The 22,645-nt window shown below is 48.6% G+C and overlaps 1 protein-coding gene across 1 annotated transcript in view; it reads left to right on the top strand.

Annotated features, from left to right (window-relative positions):
• Positions 1-1,330: 1,330 nt before the first annotated feature.
• RASEF (RAS and EF-hand domain containing) overlaps positions 1,331-22,645 on the top strand; it is a 128,979-nt gene continuing 107,664 nt past the window's right edge. Inside the window, exon 1 of the mRNA XM_075340344.1 lies at positions 1,331-1,925. Coding sequence (XP_075196459.1) covers positions 1,558-1,925 — 368 coding nt within the window. The 5' untranslated portion in view covers positions 1,331-1,557. The remainder of the gene's footprint in view (positions 1,926-22,645) is intronic.

Below are 22,645 nucleotides of genomic sequence, written 5' to 3'. Positions count from 1 at the left end.
AGCTGGCTCCACACTGTATGGGGCAGCTCAGGTACTGTAGTCCTGTACTCACAGCTGACTCCACACTATATGGGGCAGCTCAGGTACTGTAGACCTGTATTTACAGCTGACTCCACACTATATGGGGCAGCTCATGTACTGTAGTCCTGTACTCACAGCTGACTCCACACTATATGGGGCAGCTCAGGTACTGTAGACCTGTACTCACAGCTGACTCCACACTATATGGGGCAGCTTATGTACTGTAGTCCTGTACTCACAGCTGACTCCACACTATATGGGGCAGCTCAGGTACTGTAGACCTGTACTCACAGCTGACTCCACACTATATGGGGCAGCTCAGGTACTGTAGTCCTGTACTCACAGCTGACTCCACACTATATGGGGCAGCTCAGGTACTGTAGACCTGTACTCACAGCTGGCTCCACCCTACATGAGGCAGCTCAGGTACTGTAGACCTGTGCTCACAGCTGGCTCCACACTATATGGGGCAGCTCAGGTACTGTAGTCCTGTACTCACAGCTGGCTCCACACTATATGGGGCAGCTCAGGTACTGTATTCCTGTACTCACAGCTGGCTCCACACTATATGGGGCAGCTCAGGTACTGTAGACCTGTACTCACAGCTGGCTCCACACTGGCAGCTCAGGTACTGTAGACCTGTACTCACAGCTGGCTCCACACTGGTAGCTCAGGTGCTGTAGACCTGTACTCACAGCTGGCTCCACACTATATGGGGCAGCTCAGGTACTGTAGTCCTGTACTCACAGCTGGCTCCACACTATATGGGGCAGCTCAGGTACTGTAGACCTGTACTCACAGCTGGCTCCACACTGTATGGGGCAGCTCAGGTACTGTAGACCTGTACTCACAGCTGGCTCCACACTGGCAGCTCAGGTACTGTAGACCTGTACTCACAGCTGGCTCCACACTGGTAGCTCAGGTGCTGTAGACCTGTACTCACAGCTGGCTCCACACTATATGGGGCAGCTCAGGTACTGTAGTCCTGTACTCACAGCTGGCTCCACACTATATGGGGCAGCTCAGGTACTGTAGTCCTGTACTCACAGCTGGCTCCACACTGTATGGGGCAGCTCAGGTACTGTAGACCTGTACTCACAGCTGGCTCCACACTGGCAGCTCAGGTGCTGTAGACCTGTACTCACAGCTGGCTCCACACTATATGGGGCAGCTCAGGTACTGTAGACCTGTACTCACAGCTGGCTCCACACTATATGGGGCAGCTCAGGTACTGTAGACCTGTGCTCACAGCTGGCAGGTAGGAGCAGTCTGCCGGCAGGAGGGCGGTGTCGCCATGTCCATAGTCCTGCCCGCTGAGGCTATGCCATTCACAGGCTGTGAGTAGAAGACACTGGAGGGACGCAGCACGGAGCCGTGCGCACCTGACCCACCAGCCGGTGAGGAGGCAGGCTGCCGGGCGCCTGGCCAGACTGGCACTGGGAGGAGAGCTAGGTCCAGCCCAGTCACCAGCTGTGGACTTCCCTGTATAAGTGAGCGCCAGTCCGCGGCTGCTGATCTTGGAGCCCTGAACTCTGGATGGAAGAGAAGGCAGACCTGTCCCGGCTCCGTGCCCTCTTCCTCTCCTATGACGCCAAGCGCTCCGGGCGCCTGGGCAGGGAGGACTTCTCGTCCTTGTGCGCCGAGCTCCGGGTAACTCCATCCGAGGTGGAGAACATCTTCAGGCGCCTGGACAGGGACAAGGACGGCTCCATTACCTTTGAGGATTTTGTTATGGGTTTCCGGGGATCTCAGGGTCTGCAGGTGGCAGAAGGGAGCCAGGATGTGGTGGTGCCCAAAAGAAGCCCCCGACTATCTGAAAGTGAGGTCCTGGAAGAGGAGAACTTCAGCCCAGCCTGGAAGGACTTCCAACTCCGGCTGGGGGAAGAGTCCAACTACATCCCAAGGTCAGTGCCAGCCTGCCGGGCACCAGTCTCATGTGCACCACTATGCCAGCCATTTCTCCTACAGGGTTCCTCACCCAGCTTTCCCAGACTCTTGATAGACCTATATTACTCTTGTGGGTGCAGGAAAAGATGGGTCACAGAAGGACAACCAAATGAGAAGAGTACTGGCAAGGACCTTCATATAGTTTACTGGTGATTTTCTGCCATCTTGACCAGTATGACCAGTCATGGCAATTTGCTCCATCTGTTAGACAATACATTTGGCATAATTACAATTGTTTAGTGTTTGTAGGTGCCATCATTGGCTTTGGCATCAGACATCTCAGAATGTTTTAGTTTGTCTATGAGCAATTTGCCTTTAGATCTTTACTTATACTTATGACTAAACTGTAAGGAACCGTAGACTTGTCCCATATGTCCTTGATTATCACTAGGAGTCCCATATACAGTGGCTGGAGTGATGGTAGGCAAGCTAGACCATGGCTCCATTCAGTCAGGCCCTTATGTTTGGCACCCACTGCCCAGCATTCTTCTTCTTACTATATGAACCAGGCAGTTGGGTTTATTATTACTATTAATATTTATTTATAGAGCTGCATTGATTCCATGGTGCTGTATTTCATTAGCCAGTATACTGCACAAGGGGATCTCCAGCTCTTCATGGCACGTAATACCCTGAAGGCGTCTGATCCAGAGCAAAAAGTTTCTACGCTGCAGATCCTGGATTTGGACACATATTGTACCCACGTCACCAGCTCCAGGGGAATAACACAAGACGGTGTGCGGGCATGCGTGACTGAGCACTGACATTAATGCAGTATGGTCACAGTGGTCATCTACACGCTAAAGTTCGGTGACGTCACCATTCACGCCTATGCTGTGCCAGTAAGGTGGGAACATGGGGATATAAATGGAACAGTTTTTGGTAAATCAGATCTTTTTTTCTAGAGCATTTTTCATTACAACCTGGTACAAATATACCTGGAATGTAGACATATAACACATTTGTCAGTACAAGCACATTATATGGACAAACGTATGGGATCACACATGTTTATCAGTGAATTCAGGTTTCTTATACAGCCCTATGGCCACGGGTATAAAATCCAGCCCTTTGCCATGTTATCAGCCTTTACAGACATTTGTGAAAGAATGGATCATACTAATGAGCTCACCGATACCAGCGTGGTCCCGTAGGGTGTCACCGTTGTAAGTCAGTTCATGAAATATCTTCCTTTCAAAATATTCCTCAATCATCTGTGAGTGCCAGTATTGAAATATAGAAGCGTTTAGGCAGCACAGTCCCATAGTGACAGAGCAGGGTAGCTGAGTGCTGAAGATCGTAGTGTATGAAAGCCACCAATACTGTGCTGTTTCCATGGCCGGACAGTTGCATGTCCATCTTATGCCCAACACAGTGCCAAGTATCAAATGGAGTGATGCACATGACACCGCCACTGAGCTTTGGAGCAGTAGAAATATATTCTGTGGAGTGACAAATCACCCTTCTCTAGCTGGTAATCTGATGGCCGAATCTGGGATTTGCGAATGCCAGGAGAACGTTATCTGGCTGACACCATTGTGCCAACTCTAAAGTTTGGGGGAGGAGGGTTTGTTTTGCTTTAGTTTCAATGGTAAGAAATTTTAATGCCTCATCATACTGAGACATTTTGGTCATTTTTATGCACGTAATGTTTTGGGAATAATTTGGGGAGGTCCCTTTTTGTTCCAGCATGTCTGTGCCCCAATACACAAAGCAAGGTCTACAAAGGCATGGTTGGTGAGTTTGGTGTGGAAGAACCTGACTTCAACCCCTTAAACACCTTTGGAAGGATCTAGAATAGATATTGGGATCCTTGCCCTCTCATCCAACACTAGTGTATGACCTCACAAATGATCGCTGGGATAAATGGTCAAAAACTGCCTGAGGCATCCTCAAAAATCTTGTAGAAAGCCTTCAAAGAACAGTGTAAGATGTTCTAACTGCAAAGAGTTGACTAACTGCATATTAATGCCAATGGATTTCCCTGTTTCTAAGTGGATGTTCTATTCTGGTTGCATTGGCTTAATCCAAGAAATAGCCTTCTTATTAGGTAACGTTGATGAGACATCTGCCTACCCACATCCATTTTAGACTTGTAAGAGGCAGAAGGGCTACTCAGTGGATTAGGCTCTCTTTCATCCACATTTCTCAATGCCGTTCAACTACAGCATTGTAGGAACTGGTCAACAAAATTAACAAAAGTGCAAGATCTAGAACGTGATGGAAACCAGTGGCACCCAACAGACTCTACTGACTATATGTCAGGCCAGAGCACTTTTTAAGTCCACAACAGATTATCGCTATAGACCTATGTGAAAGATTTACCATCTGATAATATAATGAGTATTTTGTGAGTCCAGCCTGAAATAGACATCAGGATTAGGCCACCATTCTGACTTTAATTTTAGAAGTACGTTCACCAGTCTCATCAAGTCTAAAGGCCGCTTTACACGCTGTGACATTGCTAGCGATGTCACTAGCGATTGCATCTGCCCCCGTCGTTTGTGCGTCATGGGCAAATCGCTGCCCGTGGCGCACAATATCGCTAGGACGCGTCACACATACTTACCTTCCTAGTGACGTCGCTGTGGCCGGCGAACAACCTCTTTTTTAAGGGGGCGGTTCATGCGGCATCACAGCGACGTCACACAGCGGGCCACCAATAGAAGCGGAGGGGCGGAGAGCAGCCGCATGAACATCACTCCCACCTCGTTGCCGGAGGCCGCAGGTACGTTGTTGTTCGTCGTTCCCGGGGTGTCACACGTAGCGATGTGTACTGCCTCAGGAACGACGAACAACCTGCGTCCAAAATGAGCAATGATATTTGGGAAAGGAACGACGTGTCAACAATCAACGATTTTTGCCGTTTTTCGGATCGTTAGCGGTCGCTCGTAGGTGTCACACGCAATGACGTCACTAACTTCCGTGACCCCAACGATATCTCGTTAGCGATGTCGTTGCGTGTAAAGTGGCCTTAAGAGCTCTACATGCCTCAACATTGAAATTGTGACACCAAGAAGGAAAAGTCATGGAATTATGGAAACCACAAGATTGATACTGTCAGGACCGGGAGGACTGGTGGGCCCAGGAGGTGGATCCACTGGACCGAGTACGCCACCAGGTGGCAGAGTACACGGCAGCCGGAGCACTGGCGTGGCCGGGACGGTTATAACCGGGTCAGCAGGATCACAGAGTTCTATGGGATAGTGCAGGAAACAGGCACAGGTACCCGATAGCAAAGGACAAACAGTCACAGGAGAGAGCACAAGGGGACCTGAGCATCTAGCTCTAAAGACAAGCTAAAGGTCACGTTGATCAGGCAACGCCCCTAAGGAAAGGCAAGTCTTATATACCCAGCACAGCCTCATGTCATTTCCTGCTGCAGGTGTGCTGGGCCTATAAGACCAGGAGAGTGGGCGCGGCCCGGTCCTATAAAGAATCCTGAGGCCAATACTCAAAGTCAGACTCCTGAGACCAGGAGCAGGACTCAGGGGAGCAGGAGCGGGAGCGGCAGCCATGACTGGTGGACACATGGATTGGATCAGTGGGTAAGGAGTGGTGCTGGGACACGGGAAGCGTGACAGTACCCCCCCCTCTAAGCCCCCCCCTCCGAGCACAGAACCCCAGGGGCACCCCGGATCGAGACACCGGACCGGGACCCAACGCAAAGGCGGGGAAGGACCGCTGACCCCGTACCGCCTTCTTAGCTGCACGGCGCTTAGCCGATTTCCCAGCAGTGGCAACGGGGGCAACGGGAAGAGGAGGACCGTCAGAAACAGGACTGGCAGAGAAGACAACCGGCCCGGGCGTCTCGGACCGGACACAGGACAGGGACTCATCCCCGGCAGCCGTTGGCATCAGAGTCTCAATCGTCAGGGACGGTGGAACGACGCTGGAGATCGTCGTCACTTCCGGTTCAGGTGGCACCACAGGCACAGGTGCCAGGAGCTGTGGTACAACGCAGGACTGCGTCATATGCTCCTGTTCTTGTGCCATGATAGGGTCAGGTACCAGGGGCTGTGGTACAAGGCTGGACTGCGTCAAATTCTCCTCTTCTTGTGCCATGATAGGGTCAGGTGACAGGGACCGAGGAACAGGCTGTAGGCAGGTATCATGGCACGAGGGACTCCAGCGAGAGATTGCGCCAGAGCGCCAACTGATGTCAGGGTCATGTAGTCGCAGCCAGGGCAGACCCAGCAGGAGCGCAGGAGTCATTCTCGGGATGACGTAGAACGCAATGGTCTCAGTATGCTGGGCACCAATACAAAGTCTCACGGATTCGGTGGCGTACCGGACAGGTTCGTATAATTGTTTTCCGTCCACGGAGGCGAACCAGAGGGGTTTTGCAAGCGGGATGACCGGTATCTGATAACGATCCACGGTAGCTTGTCGGATGAAATTAGCCGCTGCTCCCGAATCAATGTGAGCCTCCACCGTGAACTGGGTCTTCTCGGTTGTGACCTGGACAGTCTGTGTAACCGGGACTGAAGGAATTCCGGTACCAAGGGTGGCGGTTCCCACCATCCCTTGGACTTGGGGTCTACCTGGTCTCTCCGGGCAAGAGCGGAGCAGATGAGAACCGCTTCCGCAATAGAAACAGAGGCCCCGGGCGAGTCGCTCTGCGCGGCGTTGCTCGGCTTGGCTCAGGCGGTCTATTTGCATGGGTTCCGGGAACATGTCACAGGAAGGCAGGGGCAAAGGAGCGGTAGGCCTCTGCGGGGACAAGGCGTGACGGGGTGGTAGCTTCTCCCGGAATACCTCTTTGGTTCGCTCCTGGAAACGGAGGTCAATCCGGGTGGCTAAAGATATTAAGGCGTCCAAGGTGCGTGGAACGTCACGGCCAGCAAGCTCGTCCTTGACGCGGCCAGAGAGTCCTTCCCAAAAGGCCGCCGTCAAGGCCTCATTGTTCCAGCCCAGCTCAGAGGCGAGCGTGCGGAACTGGATGGCGTATTGGCCGACGGTCAGGGTCCCTTGGCGTAGCCGGAGGAGCGAAGAAGTCACTGTGGTGGTACGTCCGGGTTCATCGAATGTACTTCGGAAGGCGTGCAAGAATTCCCGGATGTTAGTGGTCATGGGATCCTCATTCTCCCACAGGGGGTTAATCCAGGCTAGAGCTTCGCCTTCCAAGTGTGACATCAGGAATGCCACTTTAGCCTGGTCTGAGACAAACAAATGAGGAAGTAACTTGAAATGCAGGGAGCACTGGTTCAAAAACCCCCGGCAGTTCTTGGGGTCCCCAGCATAGCGAGGCGGAGCAGCGAGGCGAAGTTGCGAGGCTGCGGAGACAGCAGGTTCAGATCCGGACACCGTTTGCTGCGTGGACCGAGACGAGGCGGCAGTCTGTAATGTGTACAACCGGTGGTCCACAGACGTCAGGAACTTTAGTATGCGGTGTAAGGTGTCACGCTGTTGCACCAGTTCCTGGCGTAGTTCGGCCAGCTCGGATGTTTGTGCTCCAGCGGGATCCATGGCCTGATCAATCTGTCAGGACCGGGAGGACTGGTGGGCCCAGGAGGTGGATCCACTGGACCGAGTACGCCACCAGGTGGCAGAGTACACGGCAGCCGGAGCACTGGCGTGGCCGGGACGGTTATAACCGGGTCAGCAGGATCACAGAGTTCTATGGGATAGTGCAGGAAACAGGCACAGGTACCCGATAGCAAAGGACAAACAGTCACAGGAGAGAGCACAAGGGGACCTGAGCATCTAGCTCTAAAGACAAGCTAAAGGTCACGTTGATCAGGCAACGCCCCTAAGGAAAGGCAAGTCTTATATACCCAGCACAGCCTCATGTCATTTCCTGCTGCAGGTGTGCTGGGCCTATAAGACCAGGAGAGTGGGCGCGGCCCGGTCCTATAAAGAATCCTGAGGCCAATACTCAAAGTCAGACTCCTGAGACCAGGAGCAGGACTCAGGGGAGCAGGAGCGGGAGCGGCAGCCATGACTGGTGGACACATGGATTGGATCAGTGGGTAAGGAGTGGTGCTGGGACACGGGAAGCGTGACAGATACATGTTAATGGAATGTATATGACAAAAAATGGAAACATTTTCAAAATATTTCAATTTATTCAGTACTGAGTATGAGCGTCACAAACAGAAATGCACCCACTTACACGCATTAGCATGCTATCAATGAGGTCTTTAATGGTTGTCTGAGGAATGTTTTGCCATGTTGAATGTAATTAGCCAAACAAATCCTCAAAATCCACTGCTGGCAGCTCCCTTTGTAATTCCCTACCAATGTGGCCCCAGATTGATGGGAGACAAGTCCATTTATACTTCTACAATAGCACAAGCTACATGTAGCCTGGCATTGTGAGTTGCATTGAACAATACCTTAAAGGAGTCAGACATGTTTCTTTAGTTTTAGGCATTTTTCAGATGCTTTACTAATGCTGTATTAACCCCTTCACGACCGCGGGCAGTAAAATTACGTCCTATTTTAACGTGACTTAACGACCAGGGACGTAATTTTACTGCCTGAACTTCATTTGATTGCCGTGGCCATAGCAACGGCTTTCAAATGATGTCCCCTGCTGTTTCTTACAGCAGGGGACCTTTGCTTGACCCCAGGGGGGGGCGGCATCGCCACCCCCTATCGACGATCGATGTGATTGGCTGTTCAAATCTGAACCGCCAACCACATCGATCGCACTAATTTCGGCAAAAATAATGCCCGAATTAGTGCGATCCTGTGAGATCCAGCTATGAGATGCCGCAGCATATCATAGGTGGACCTCAAACATGCCGCCCCCAGCCCCTGCAGCACTGATTGGAGCGATCATGCTATGACGCGCAATCGCTCCAATCCGTGTGCAGTGGGGCGGTCTGATCTGCTGGTGGCCGCCCTCCCCAGGCCTGTGCTGGCCTGCGAGCCCTCCCCCAACATGGCTGCAGCGTGCAGTGGCTGGTACTTGTGGTACCACGCCACCGCTGCTGCTGCCGCCGCCGTAGCTGGGGTCACCGCTGCTGCACGTGAGTACTGTGCTCACTTTGCAGCCGTGCGCGCTCCCGTGGTGCCCCTGCGCGCTCCCGTGGTGCCCCTGCGCGCTGCCGTGATAGCCCCTGCCGTGCCCCCCCCCCGCGATCTGCTCCCCCCAACCCCCCCCCCCATCCCGATCTGCTCCCCCCGCGATCTGACTGCCTCCCCCATTATCTCTATTCTGCTTCTGCAGCTCCCTCTCCGGTCTCCCCCTCTGCTCTCTCCCCTCCCCCTCTGCTCTCCCCCCCCCCCTCTGCTCTCAACCCCCCCTCTGCTCTCACCCCCCCCTCTCCCCCTCTGCTCTCCCCCGACGTCCTCTTACCTGTCTTCACCGGCCTGATCACATCTGCGTCCATCCCTGGGTCCTTCCTGGGCATTCTGCTGATCTGCCTGCTGCTCCTGTAAAGCTGTCCATCTCTCTGCCATCTGTTCCTCTGCAGCTCTTCTGGTCAGTGATCCTCCTGCTAGTCCTCTGGGTACTGTGAGTATAACTTTTTTTTTTTTTTTTTTCCGTATCCCCTGTCCATTTTTACACCTCATCCGTCCGTGCGTCCCGCCAAGCGCTGATCAGGGATGCAGATAACGGATCGGCATCCCTGCTCAATTTTTGGCGTGACTTTTTTTTCCCGTATCCCCGACGCTTTTTGTATCGCATCCGTCCGTGCGTCCCGCCAAGCGCTGATCAGGGATGCACATAACGGATCTGCATCCGTGGTCAGTTTTTGGCATGACTTTTTTCCGTATTCACGACGCTTTTTGTATCGCATCCGTCCGTGCGTCCCGCCAAGCGCTGATCAGGGATGCACATAACGGATCGGCATCCGTGGTCAGTTTTTGGCGTGACTTTTTTCCGTATTCACGACGCTTTTTGTATCGCATCCGTCCGTGCGTCCCGCCGAGCGCTGATCAGGGATGCAGATAACGGATCTGCATCCGTGGTCAGTTTTTGGCGTGACTTTTTTCCGTATTCACGACGCTTTTTGTATCACATCCGTCCATGCGTCCCGCCGAGCGCTGATTAGGGATGCAGATAACGGATCTGCATCCGTGGTCAGTTTTTGGCGTGACTTTTTTCCGTATTTGCGACGCTTTTTGTATCGCATCCGTCCGTGCATCCCGCCAAGCGCTGATCAGGGATGCACATAACGTATCTGCATCCATGGTCAATTTTTGGCGTGACTCTTTTTTTTTACGTATCCCCGACGCTTTTTTTTATCGCATCCGACCGTGCGTCCTGCAGCGGCCGATCAGTGCACTGCGTCTGTGCGTTTGAAAATTCAAATGGCGTTCGTTCTCTTCTGAGCCCCGCCATGCGCTCAAACAATTACTTTCCACCACTTATGAGGTATCTGCGTACTCAGGAGAAATTGCACAATACATTTTATGTTGCATTTTTTCCTGATAGCCTTGTGAAAAAAAAATCTACCTAGTTGAAGCAACCGTTTTGTGGTAAAAAAAAAAATTTTTCTTTTCACGGCTCAACGCTATAAACTTCTGTGAAGCCCCCAGGTGTTCAAAGTGCTCACTAAACATCTAGAAAAAGTATTTGAGGGCTCTAGTTTCCAAAATGGTGTCACTTGTGGGGGATCTCCACTGTTTAGGCACCATAGGGGGTCTCCAAACGTGACATGGCGTCCGCTAATGATTCCAACCAATTTTGCTGTCAAATGGCGCTCCTTCTCTTCTGAACCCCGCCATGCGCCCAAACAATTACTTTCCACCACATATGAGGTATCTGCGTACTCAGGAGAAAATGCACCATACATTTTATGGTGCATTTTTTCCTGATAGCCTTGTGAAAAAAAAAGCTACCTAGTTGAAGCAACCGTTTTGTGGTAAAAATTTTTTTTTTTCTTTTCACGGCTCAACGCTATAAACTTCTGTGAAGCCCCCAGGTGTTCAAAGTGCTCACTAAACATCTAGAAAAAATATTTGAGGGCTCTAGTTTCCAAAATGGTGTCACTTGTGGGGGAGCTCCACTGTTTAGGTACCATAGGGGGTCTCCAAACGTGACATGGCGTCCGCTAATGATTCCAACCAATTTTACTGTCAAATGGCGCTCCTTCTCTTCTGAGCCCCGCCATGCGCCCAAACAATTACTTTCCACCACATATGAGGTATCTGCGTACTCAGGAGAAAATGCACAATACATTTTATGGTGCATTTTTTCCTGATAGCCTTGTGAAAAAAAAAGCTACCTAGTTGAAGCAACCGTTTTGTGGTAAAAAAAAATTTTTTTCTTTTCACGGCTCAACTCTATAAACTTCTGTGAAGCCCCCAGGTGTTCAAAGTGCTCACCAAACATCTAGAAAAATTATTTGAGGGCTCTAGTTTCCAAAATGGGGTGACTTGTGGGGGAGCTCCATTGTTTAGGCACCTCAGGGGGTCTTCATACCCCACATGGCGTCCGCTAATGAGTGCAGCTAATTTTGCACTCAAAAATTCAAATGGCGCTCCTTGCCTTCCGAGCACTGCCGTGTGTCCAAACATTTGATTTCCACCACATATGAGGTATCTGCGTACTCAGGAGAAAATGCACAATACATTTTATGGTGCATTTTTTCCTGTTACCCTTGTGAAAAAAAAGCTACCTAGTTGAAGCAACCGTTTTGTTGTAAAAAAAAATTTTTTTTCTTTTCACGGCTCAACGCTATAAACTTCTGTGAAGCCCCCAGGTGTTCAAAGTGCTCACCAAACATCTAGAACAATTATTTGAGGGCTCTAGTTTCCAAAATGGGGTCACTTGTAGGGGAGCTCCATTGTTTAGGCACCTCAGGGGGTCTTCAAACCCGACATGGCGTCCGCTAACAGGTGCAGCTAATTTTGCACTCAAAAATTCAAATGGCGCTCCTTGCCTTCCGAGCACTGCTGTGTGTCCAAACATTTGATTTCCACCACATATGAGGTATCTGCGTACTCAGGAGAAAATGCACAATACATTTTATGGTGCATTTTTTCCTGTTACCCTTGTGAAAAAAAAGCTACCTAGTTGAAGCAACCGTTTTGTGGTAAAAAAAATGTTTTTTCTTTTCACGGCTCAACGCTATAAACTTCTGTGAAGCCCCCAGGGGTTCAAAGTGCTCACCAAACATCTAGAAAAATTATTTGAGGGCTCTAGTTTCCAAAATGGGGTCACTTGTGGGGGAGCTCTATTGTTTAGGCACCTCAGGGGGTCTTCAAACCCGACATGGCGTCCGCTAATGAGTTCAGCTAATTTTGCGTTCAAAAATTCAAATGGCGCTCCTTCCCTTCCGAGCTCTGCCGTGCGCCCAAACAATTGATTTTTACCACATATGGGGTATCAGCGTACTCAGGAGAACATGCACAATAAATTATATTGTGTACTTTCTCTTTTCTCCCTTGTAAAAATGAAAATTTTATGGCTAAAGTAACATTTTTGTGTTAAAAAAGTAAAATTTTCATTTTTTCCTTCCACATTGCTTTGGTTCCTGTGAAGCACCTAAAGGGTTAATAAACTTATTGGATGTGGTTTTGAGCAGTGTGAGGGGTGTAGTTTTTAGAATGGGGTCACTTTTGGGTATTTTCTGTCACCTAGGCCTCTCAAAGTCACCTCAAATGTGATGTGGTCCCTAAAAAAAATTATTTTGTAAATTTTGTTGGAAAAATGAGAATTTGCTGATGACCTTTGACCCCTTCTAACTTCCTAACGGAAAAAAAATTTGTTTCGAAAATTGCGCTGATGTAAAGTTGACAAGTGGGAAATGTTATTTAGTAACTATTTTGTGTGACATATCTCTCAGATTTATGGGCATAAATTTTCAAAGTTTGAAAATTGCGAAATTTTCAAAATTTTCGCCAAATTTCCTAAATTTTCACAAATAAACGCAAAAAATATCGGCCTAAATTTACCACTGACATGAAGTACAATATGTCACGAAAAAACATTCTCAGAATCGCCAGGATCCGTTGAAGCGTTCCAGAGTTATAACCTGTCAAAGTCACACTGGTCAGAATTGCAAAAAATGGCCCGGTCATTAGGGTGTTTTAGTGGCCGGGGGTGAAGGGGTTAAAGAGTATGGCAGACTCATATGTGCAGCTGCACACAGTCAGAATAATTATTTATTATTATAATTTATTATTATAGCGCCATTGATTCCATGGCCTTTACATGTGAAAGGGGTATATATAATAGGGACAAGTACAATAATCATAAACAATACAAAGCACAGACTGGTACAGGAGGGCTCACAGTCTACAAGGAATAGGTGAGGATACAGTAGGTTAGGGTACAGCTGATTGTTCGGCGTTATATCAGACTGAGGGTTATGGCAGGTTGTAGGCTTGTCAGAAGAGGCAGGTTGTAGGCTTGTCGGAAGAGGTGGGTCTTCAGGTTTCTTTTGAAGCTTGTCAAGGTAGGCGAGAGTCTGATATGTTGTGGCAGAGCATTCCAGAGTATGGGCGAGGCACGGGAGAAATCTTGGATGCGATGGTGGGAAGAGGAGATGAGAAGGGAGTAGAGAAGGAGATCTCATGAGGACCGAAGGTTACGTGCAGGTAAGTACCGGGAGACTGGGTCACAGATGTAGGGAGGAGAGAGGTTGTGGATGGCTTTGTATGTCATGGTTAGTGTTTTGAACTGGAATCGTTGGGCAATGGGAAGCCAGTGAAGGGATTGGCAGAGAGGAGAGGTCGGCGAGTAGCGGGGGGACAGGTGGATTAGCCAGGCAGCGTAGTTTAGAATACATTGACTGTTAGAAGGAAGGCCACAGAGCAGGAGGTTGCAATAATCTAGGCAAGGGAAGTATGTACCGTAAGTGCTATCAAGGAGATCTATCTGATAAGTCAAGGCCTGACTCTTTAATGAGTCCTACAGCATGACCAGGGATATTAGTAGCTTGATAATGCAAGAGAGACAATTTGAATGCTTTTCTCAAATGGAGCATTGCCCGTAACACTTTTTGGATAACCCCTTCTCATTCCCTTTGTTCACCCTCGTAAAAATAAATAAGTCTATACTCTCCAGCAGTGCAGCTGTGGTTCCTACAATGTCTGAAGTCACGTTCCAGGGGCACACATGACATTGTTATGACCCAATCAGTTCTGGCCTCCTTCACCTCACCTTCAAACGTTTGAGCAGGAAGTCAGCGCAGCGCTCACATCCTGCTCAATTGCCCAAAGGCAGGGAGACAGATGATGGCTGGTGATTGGTCGCAAGCCTCGCATGTCATAATGTCACGTGGGCCCTTGGAATGTGGCTTCAGACATCGCTGGAACCGCGGCCACTTATTTATTTTTATGGGGGCGAACACACGGAATAAGTAGGGATTGTCCAAGTAGGGGACATCCCCTTTAAGGTGATCCAGTACTTTCCAGCAATAATCAAAAAAGTGTCTGTCTATTAGGTTACATGTGAAGGACTGTTGTGGACAGACACCACTTACAAGTGGCACGCCTTCCGAATCACACATGGTAGTTGTGTTTCTGATTCTGTGGACATTTTTCATGTCCTGGATTTCCTCAGCTGCAGGATACTTATTCTACCGTGAGTGTCATTATTGTCAGTATAGCAGGGGTGATTGATATTGATTGTGAACCTTGCAGCATCATACGATGCATATTTGGTGCAAATTTCCCAAATGTATTTTCTGCATGTGAAATCAGCAGCATTTTACTCCACAGTCGATGCGTGTTCACATCCTGTGTTTTTTTTGTCTGTTGAATTTGAACACAAATTAACTTTTGTTGCTGTCTTGAAGTGAGCCTGTCAGGTCCAATATTTACCCAGAACCACAAGCAGTTCTGGGTGCATATTGCTAATCCCTGCCTAACCGTCCCTGTATACACTAGCATAGATAAAGAGATGGTCAGAGAAATTATTTCTAAAGATCTTTTATCGTATATGTGACGCCCTGGCCTATCTGGTCGTCACATGGGTGCCATGCAATCTGCCCTTCTGCATGGTACCCGCTCCTCCTTGGTTACGGGTCCTGTCAATTTGGTGTTGCTACCAACAGGTGTACGTAAATCCTGAGGAACACTCGGCACCACACCCACCAATCACCCATTGGGCAGCCTGAGGGGAATAGGGCCACCCAGATGGGGGGATGGAAGAGGGAGGGCAGAGATTTCAGTAGTGGAGTTGAGTAGAGTTGAGCAGAGAGACAGCGGTGACAGTGCAGGTCACGCTGTGGAGTTGGGCTCCTGTACCCGTCCCAGGTGCCAGACGTTGGCCTGGCCAGAAGGAGCTGGAACCCCGGTCGCAGGGGGTAGTGACAGGGGGTACGGTGCTGCTACAGAGAGCAGACCGGCTGCCTTGTGCTACAACTGGGCAGGGGCCAGTGCACGACGGGGTACGCGGACCCTAGGCTGGGAAGTAGCTTCACGCAGCCCAGCAATTCACCCGACGAGAATGGAGTCTTCAGGAACCGTTCCCCACCCGCTCCAGAATCGGTGTACTAGCGCAACGAGGGGGATAGGACTTCCCAAAATCATCCAGAAAATCCCAAGCGTGAACCCTGAGAGCAGGCTCATCTTGCTAGCCACGCAGGTGAGCGGGACCCGAGTAGTCTTAGGCGAAAGGGATCCACCAAGTTACACACAGTGCCAAGGGACAAGGCTTCAGACCAACCAGCAACACCAAAGGGGCACGGACCCAGCGTACTCAACCAAGAGAAGCAGAGCATTCAAGAGTTTGGTTTACCTGGTGTCAGCGTCAGTGAGTTTGGACTGTGTAAGTACCCGATATCCCTTCACCCCCAACGGGTTCCCCACTCCATTCCATCACCGGGCCCCGGGACACCAAACCCCCTACCCACGGAGGGGTTAAACATCCTGCTGCTTCAACATCGTCACTGGGCTCCCCAACAGCAGCTGTGGTCTCTCACATTACCACGCACCGTGGGTGGCGTCATGAACATTATTCTATTCACCAACCAAAACACATCTCCCCCTTTTTATATCTGAGGTAGCCGCGTGACCCCGCCTCGGTTCCGGAGACCCCCTCGAGCCACTGTGGATCCGGGTCCGAGCAGCCCTTCGGCTGTTGCGGGGGCGGCACATATGCTAATGAGCTCTGGGACTAGTCCCAAGGGCGTGATTTTCCCTGGATAGTCGCCCCCATTAGCATGTTAGGATGCCCATGTGGGTGTGCTAACATGCTAATGAATACGCAGCATCAGAGGATGATCTCACTCTCCTCTCCGCTGCCATTGCATCCGAGTCCTGGATTTCGGCTCAGTGCAAATGACCCCGGACTTTGGACCCTGCGCACTACATGGGTTAGAAGCCAGGACTCGTACACCCGGCGGTCATGCACAGCTGCCCTGTGCTTTGATAGCAGTCGCGGCTGAGTACTGCACATCTGCCTCCCATTCAGATCAAGAGGAGGTGGATGTGCAGTACCCAGCCGTGGTCACCATCAGAAGACGGCACAGCTCCAAAACTGAGCATTTGCAGCTGTCGCCACCAGGACCAGACATGGCTGTTCAGCGGGGGTGCAGGGTATCGGACCATGGCAGATCAGGCATTGATGGCCTATCCTAAGGCGGGCTTTGCACGCTGCGACAACGCAGGCTGATGCTGCGATGCCGAGCGCGATAGTCCCCGCCCCCGTCGCAGCTGCGATATCCTTGTGATAACTGCCGTAGCGAACATTATCGCTACGGCAGCTTCACATTGACTCACCTGTCCTGAGACGTCGCTCTGGCCGGCGACCCGCCTCCTTGTTAAGTATGTCCATGTGTAAAAAATCACAACAATCAGTACTTTGACCTGTATTTTGTATCAGATTCACCCATTTTAAGTCAAAGTGTACACAAAATTATATAGCCTTCTTGTTACCATCCGTATGTAATGCGTTTCTCACGTATTCACTGTAATTCTTTAGAGAGGAAACTGTATTTGAGGAAACTATATGATCTTAAAATGTTGATGTATAACATGGATCTCATATGTAAGTAAAAAATGAACATACAGATGAGAATACTGCAGCCGTCAGGTGAGGTATTTGGGATGTCATCTCTGCGGTGAACAGAAGACCGGTGGAAGTACAGCAGTTGTGATGCTGTTAGAATCATTCTCTTATTTTACGACTATTGCTTGCTTTGGGGATATATTTTTAATAACTGAAACCCCTTTAAGGGAGTGTTCAGAGAGTCTGCACAGGAATAGACTTTTGCTTCAGCTTTCAAGCTTTGCGGCCAGTGATTCCTGGTAACCTGGTTACCGTAGTTTTCATCCATTTACCATAGTTTATACTAAGCAACAATCACTTGGTGTATGAAAAGCTGGAGACAACTTATCAGGGGCATTAGAGGTGATCTGTATTTTGGTCTGTTTTTCCACAGGTTTAAGGCACACAAATATTAACTTATCTCCGTCTGATAAAAGCCTTCCCTCACAGCAGAGTTCTGTTGGCTGATGCAACGTTCTCTAAATAATGTGGGAAGGAAGAACAAAACTAGAGCTGCATTGTTTTTAAGAGCAGAAGTTAAAGGGAACCTGTCATCAGAAATTTGGGTTTCAACCTAAAAGTTTCCCCCTCTGCAGCTCCTGGGCTGCATTCTAGTAAGATTTCTATACTTTTTGTGCCCCCTTTTAAACCAAAATAAATACTTTATAAAACTGTACCTTTCGGTTCGAAAATCTTGCAAATTATCCATGGGGGCGGGCCGTCTGGCGTTCGTTGCTGTATCTTACGCTGTCCCCCATGCTCCAAATCATCCCTCATAACGCCGCCCACTGCGCCCGAGGTCCCGTGCACACCGGGACACCTAGTGACGTGGTCGCAGGCATGAGAGTATGGGCGGCGCTGTGATTGCATCGCAAGTGCCCGCCCATACTCTCGTGCCCGCCCTTTCCCCATTGCCTCCAGCGTTCTGCGCCGGCCCGACGTCACCTCCTTCCCATCGTACCCTGCAGCAGGAAATAGATGGGAGGAGCGGAGCAGGCCACTACAGGAGAAGCGGAGGATCTGAGCGACGTACAGAGGGGAGAGCGCGCCCACGAGAGTATGGGCGCGCACTTGCGATGCAATCACAGCGCCGCCCATACTCTCGTGCGTGCGACCACGTCACCAGGTGTCCCGGCGTGCACGGGACCTCGGGCGCAGTGGGCGGCATTATGAGGGATGATTTGGAGCATGGGGGACGGCGTAAGATACAGCAACGGACGCCACACGGCCCGCCCCCATGGACGATTTACAAGATTTTCAAACCGAAAGGTATAGTTTTATAAAGTATTTATTTTGGTTTAAAAGGGGGCACAAAAAGTATAGAAACCTTACTAGAATGCAGCCCACAAGCTGCAGAGGGGGAAACTTTTAGGCTGAAAGCCAAATTTCTGATGACAGGTTCCCTTTAAAGTGAACCTGTCAGATCCAATATGCACCCAGAACCGCGAGCAGTTCTGGGTGCATATTGCTAATCCCTGCCTAACTATCCCTGTATACACTAACATAGATAAAGGGATCTTTAGAAAAAGTATTTCTAAAGATCTTTTACCGTATGCTAATGAGCGAGGGCAGTAGTCCACTGGGCGTTAGTTGCCCGGCCAGTCACCCCCATTAGCATGTTAGTAGGTCTCTGTGGGCTCCTGTGGGCGTGCTATCATGCTAATGAATGTGCAGTGTCAGAGGATGATCTCACTCACCTCTCCGCCGCCATCGCGTCCGACGATTCGCACTATGAAGCTGTGTGTACATGTCCTGGCTTCAAACTGAAGTAGTGCACATGACCCAATCTCCGGGGTCATGCGCACTGAGCCGAAATCCAGCGTCGGACGCGATGGCGGCGGAGAGGTGAGTGAGATCATCCTCTGACATTGCACATTCATTAGCATGATAGCATGCCCACAGGGGCGTACTAACATGCTAATGGGGGTGACTAGCCAGGGAACTAATGCCCAGGGGGCTAGTCCCCTCGCCCATTAGCATACAATAAAAGATCTTTAGAAATACTTTTTCTAAAGATCTCTTTATCTAGGCTAGTGTATACAGGGACGGTTAGGCAGGGATTAGCAATATACACCCAGAACTGCCCGTGCTTCTGGGTGCATATTGGACCTGACAGGTACACTTTAACCTCTGAGTTACAAAGTCAAAAACTACCACACAAGTTGCAAACACAATAGTAGAGCTTTCTTCATAGCTCCATAAATCCCTTATCATGAGCCTGAGGGGCATTTTTATTACTATTTATTATTATAGTACCATTTATTCAATGACAATTTATACATGAAAGGGTATACAATAGGGAAAAAAAGTACTTAGTCAGCCACCAATTGTCCAAGTTCTCCCACTTAAAAAGATGAGAGAGGCCTGTAGTTGACATCATAGGTAGACCACAACTATGAGAGACCAAATGAGAAAACAAATCCAGAAAATCACCTTGTCTCGTTTGGCAAAATTTTGCACGGAAGAAATCTTGTATGCAATTGTGGGAAGAGGAGATGCGAGGGAAGTAGAGAAGGAGATCTTGTGATTGTGTTAAGGTAAATACTGGGAGACTAGGTCACAGATGTATGGAGGAGACAGGTTGTGGATGGCTTTGTAATGGTAAAGGTCTTGTATTGGAGTCGTTGGGCAATGGGATGCCAGTGAAGGGATCGGCAGAAAGAACAGGTTGGGGAATGACCGGGAACAGGTGGATTAGTCAGGCAGCATAGTTAGTTTAGAATAGATTGTAGGGGTGTGAGAGTATTTGAAGGGAAGCCATAGAGCAGCGGGTCGTAGTACTCCAGGCGGGAGATAATGAGGGCATGCTCTAGTGTTTTTGGTGCTTCTTGGTTAAGGAATGTATGAATCCAGAAAATATATATGAGTTGTAGTCGGCAGGAGGAGAAGAGGGTTTGGATGTGTGGCTTGAAGGGGATAGCAGAGTCGAGAATTGCCTCCAGGCAATGAGCATGCGGGACTGGGGAGAGTGAGCAGCCATCTACTTTATAGGTCTGGGCATATAGGACATAACATGTAATATTACATTTTCCTTTAGCTACTGCAAGGAAAAGGAGCTTTCAAAGATCTTCACATTCTCCAACAAAAGCCCTAACTGTACTATTGCTAAGAATATTTATGGTGTAATAGCTTAGCACTGCTTGTTTCACACTACTGCTTTCCACTCCACTTTTCTCTTCTGCTTTGGAAACAGAAAAGTGAAACGTAACTGATGATTTTAACAACCCTTTAAAATCAGTGCTTGGTTAAAATGGTAATGTTTTGTCACTTCGGCTCTGTTCCATTTTAGATTTTTCTTCACGTGTGGTCAGATAATTGTATTGTAGGTAACAGTATTAATTGGCCACTGAATGGCTGTACTACACTGTGTGCAGAATTATTAGGCAAGTTGTATTTGAGAAGATTTTTTTTATTATTGATCAACAACTATGTTCTCAATCAACCCAAAAGACTCATAAATATCAAAGCTTAATATTTTTGGAAGTTGGAACGTTTTTTTTTTTTAGATTTGGCTATCTTAGGAGGATATCTGTTTGTGCAGGTAACTATTACTGTGCAGAATTATTAGGCAACTTAATAAAAACCAAACATATTCCCATCTCACTTGTTTATTTTCACCAGGTAAACCAATATAACTGCACAGAATTTAGAAATAAACATTTCTGACATGCAAAAACAAACCCCCAAAAAATTAGTGACCAATATAGCCACCTTTCTTTATTATGACTCTCAACAGCCTACCATCCATAGATTCTGTCAGTTGCTTGATCTGTTTACGATCAACATTGCGTGCAGCAGCCACCACAGCCTCCCAGACATTGTTCCGAGTGGTGTACTGTTTTCCTTCCCTGTAGATCTTACATTTTATGAGGGACCACATGTTCTCTATGGGGTTCAGATCAGGTGAACAAGGGGGCTATGTCATTATTTTTTCATCTTTTAGACCTTTACTGGCCAGCCACGTTGTGGAGTAGTTGGATGCATATGATGGAGCATTGTCCTGCATGAAAATCATGTTTTTCTTGAACGATACTGACTTCTTCCTGTACCACTGCTTGAAGAAGTTGTCTTCCAGAAACTGGAAGTAGGTCTGGGAGTTGAGCTTCACTCCATCCTCAACCCAAAAAGGTCCCACAAGCTCATCTTTGATAATACCAGCCTATACCAGTACCCCACCTTCACCTTGCTGGCGTCTGAGTCAGAGTGGAGCTCTCTGCCCTTTACTGATCCAGCCTCTGGCCCATCCATCTGGCCCATCAAGAGTCACTCTCATTTCATCAATCTATAAAACCTTTGAAAAATCAGTCTTAAGATATTTCTTGGCCCAGTCTTGACGTTTTATCTTATGTTTCTTGTTCAAAAGTGGTGGCTTTTCAGCTTTCCTTACCTTGGCCATGTCCCTTAGTATGGCACACCCTGTGCTTTTTGATACTCCAGTAACGTTGCAGCTCCGAAATATGGCCAAACTGGTGGCGAATGGCATCTTGGCAGCTTCACGCTTGATTTTCCTCAATTCATGGGCAGCTATTTTGCGCCTATTTAGCCCAACACGCTTCTTGTGACCCTGTTGGCTATTTGCCATGAAACGCTTGATTGTTTGGTCATCACGCTTCAAAATTTTGACAATTTCAAGACTGCTGAATCCCTCTGCAAGACATCTCACAATTTTGGACTTTTCAGAGCCCGTCAAATCTCTCTTCTGACCCATTTTGCCAAAGGAAAGGAAGTTGCCTAATAATTAAGCACACCTCATATAGGGTGTTGATGTCATTACACCACAAGCCTCCTCATTACAGAGATGCACATCACCTGATTTACTTAATTGGTAGTTGGCTCTCAAGCCCCTACAGCTTGGAGTAGGACAACGTGTAGAAAAGGTATCATGTGATCAAAATACTCATTTGCCTAATAAGTCTGCACACAGTGTATATTACTATGGATAATAACTTTAAATAAGCTCTGCAATGGAAGGATAAGGAGGATGTGGGATTAAAGAAGTTTGCCTAGATTGAAAGTTATCGTTTATCGATTGTATAAAAGAAATTTCTCGGGGGTCTGGCTGGTGGGAGCCACAATGATACAGAGAATGGGGCCTTATAGAGCCCTGCCTGAACGGATGCACTGTAGTTAACTTTCTCCTGCATTTCCACTGACGATAAACTTGGCAAAGATGCACATGTTCGACCTCTGATCTAATCAGAAAGGGTTACCCCTTTCACGTGACTGCTGGGGTGCCTATTCTATAGAAAACTAAAGCCCCAATTAATCAAAGCTTTTCTACCAAACAGCTGGCTTAAAAAGCTTTGAAAAGTTAAATGTTTTGCCCGAAGCAAGGCTGCGCAAAATTGTTGTGATGTTTTTGTCGTTTTCACACTATTTTTGCCCAGCTATGGCAAAAGTAGGCAGAGCTGAGATGGGACATGGGGCATGATATGGAGTGGTGACCCGCACGCCAATCATATTTATGACGAGCGGTGACATTCCTTACTCACGGAGGCAAACACCACTACTCCTGTCGTGCCTAATTCATTGAATGATTGATTGATTCATTCATTCATTTATTAACCCGCATCGTCAAAAATACCAGTCTTGATGAATTGGTGCCTATATATATATAAAGTGCCAAAAAGAATATAAAGGCCTTGATTCGTTAAAACTTTTATGCCAAAATGGGGAGGGCTGGTGTGCCTACGTCAAATTCAGCAGAAGGGACCACGTTTTTATACCAGAAATGCTACATCAGTCCATGACTAAAGTAACATTTCTGGCAAGGTGTACACA

The sequence above is a fragment of the Anomaloglossus baeobatrachus genome, chromosome 1, assembly GCF_048569485.1.
Source record: "Anomaloglossus baeobatrachus isolate aAnoBae1 chromosome 1, aAnoBae1.hap1, whole genome shotgun sequence".
Classification (NCBI taxonomy): Eukaryota; Metazoa; Chordata; class Amphibia; order Anura; family Aromobatidae; genus Anomaloglossus; species Anomaloglossus baeobatrachus.
This window is presented reverse-complemented; position numbering and strand designations above follow the sequence as displayed.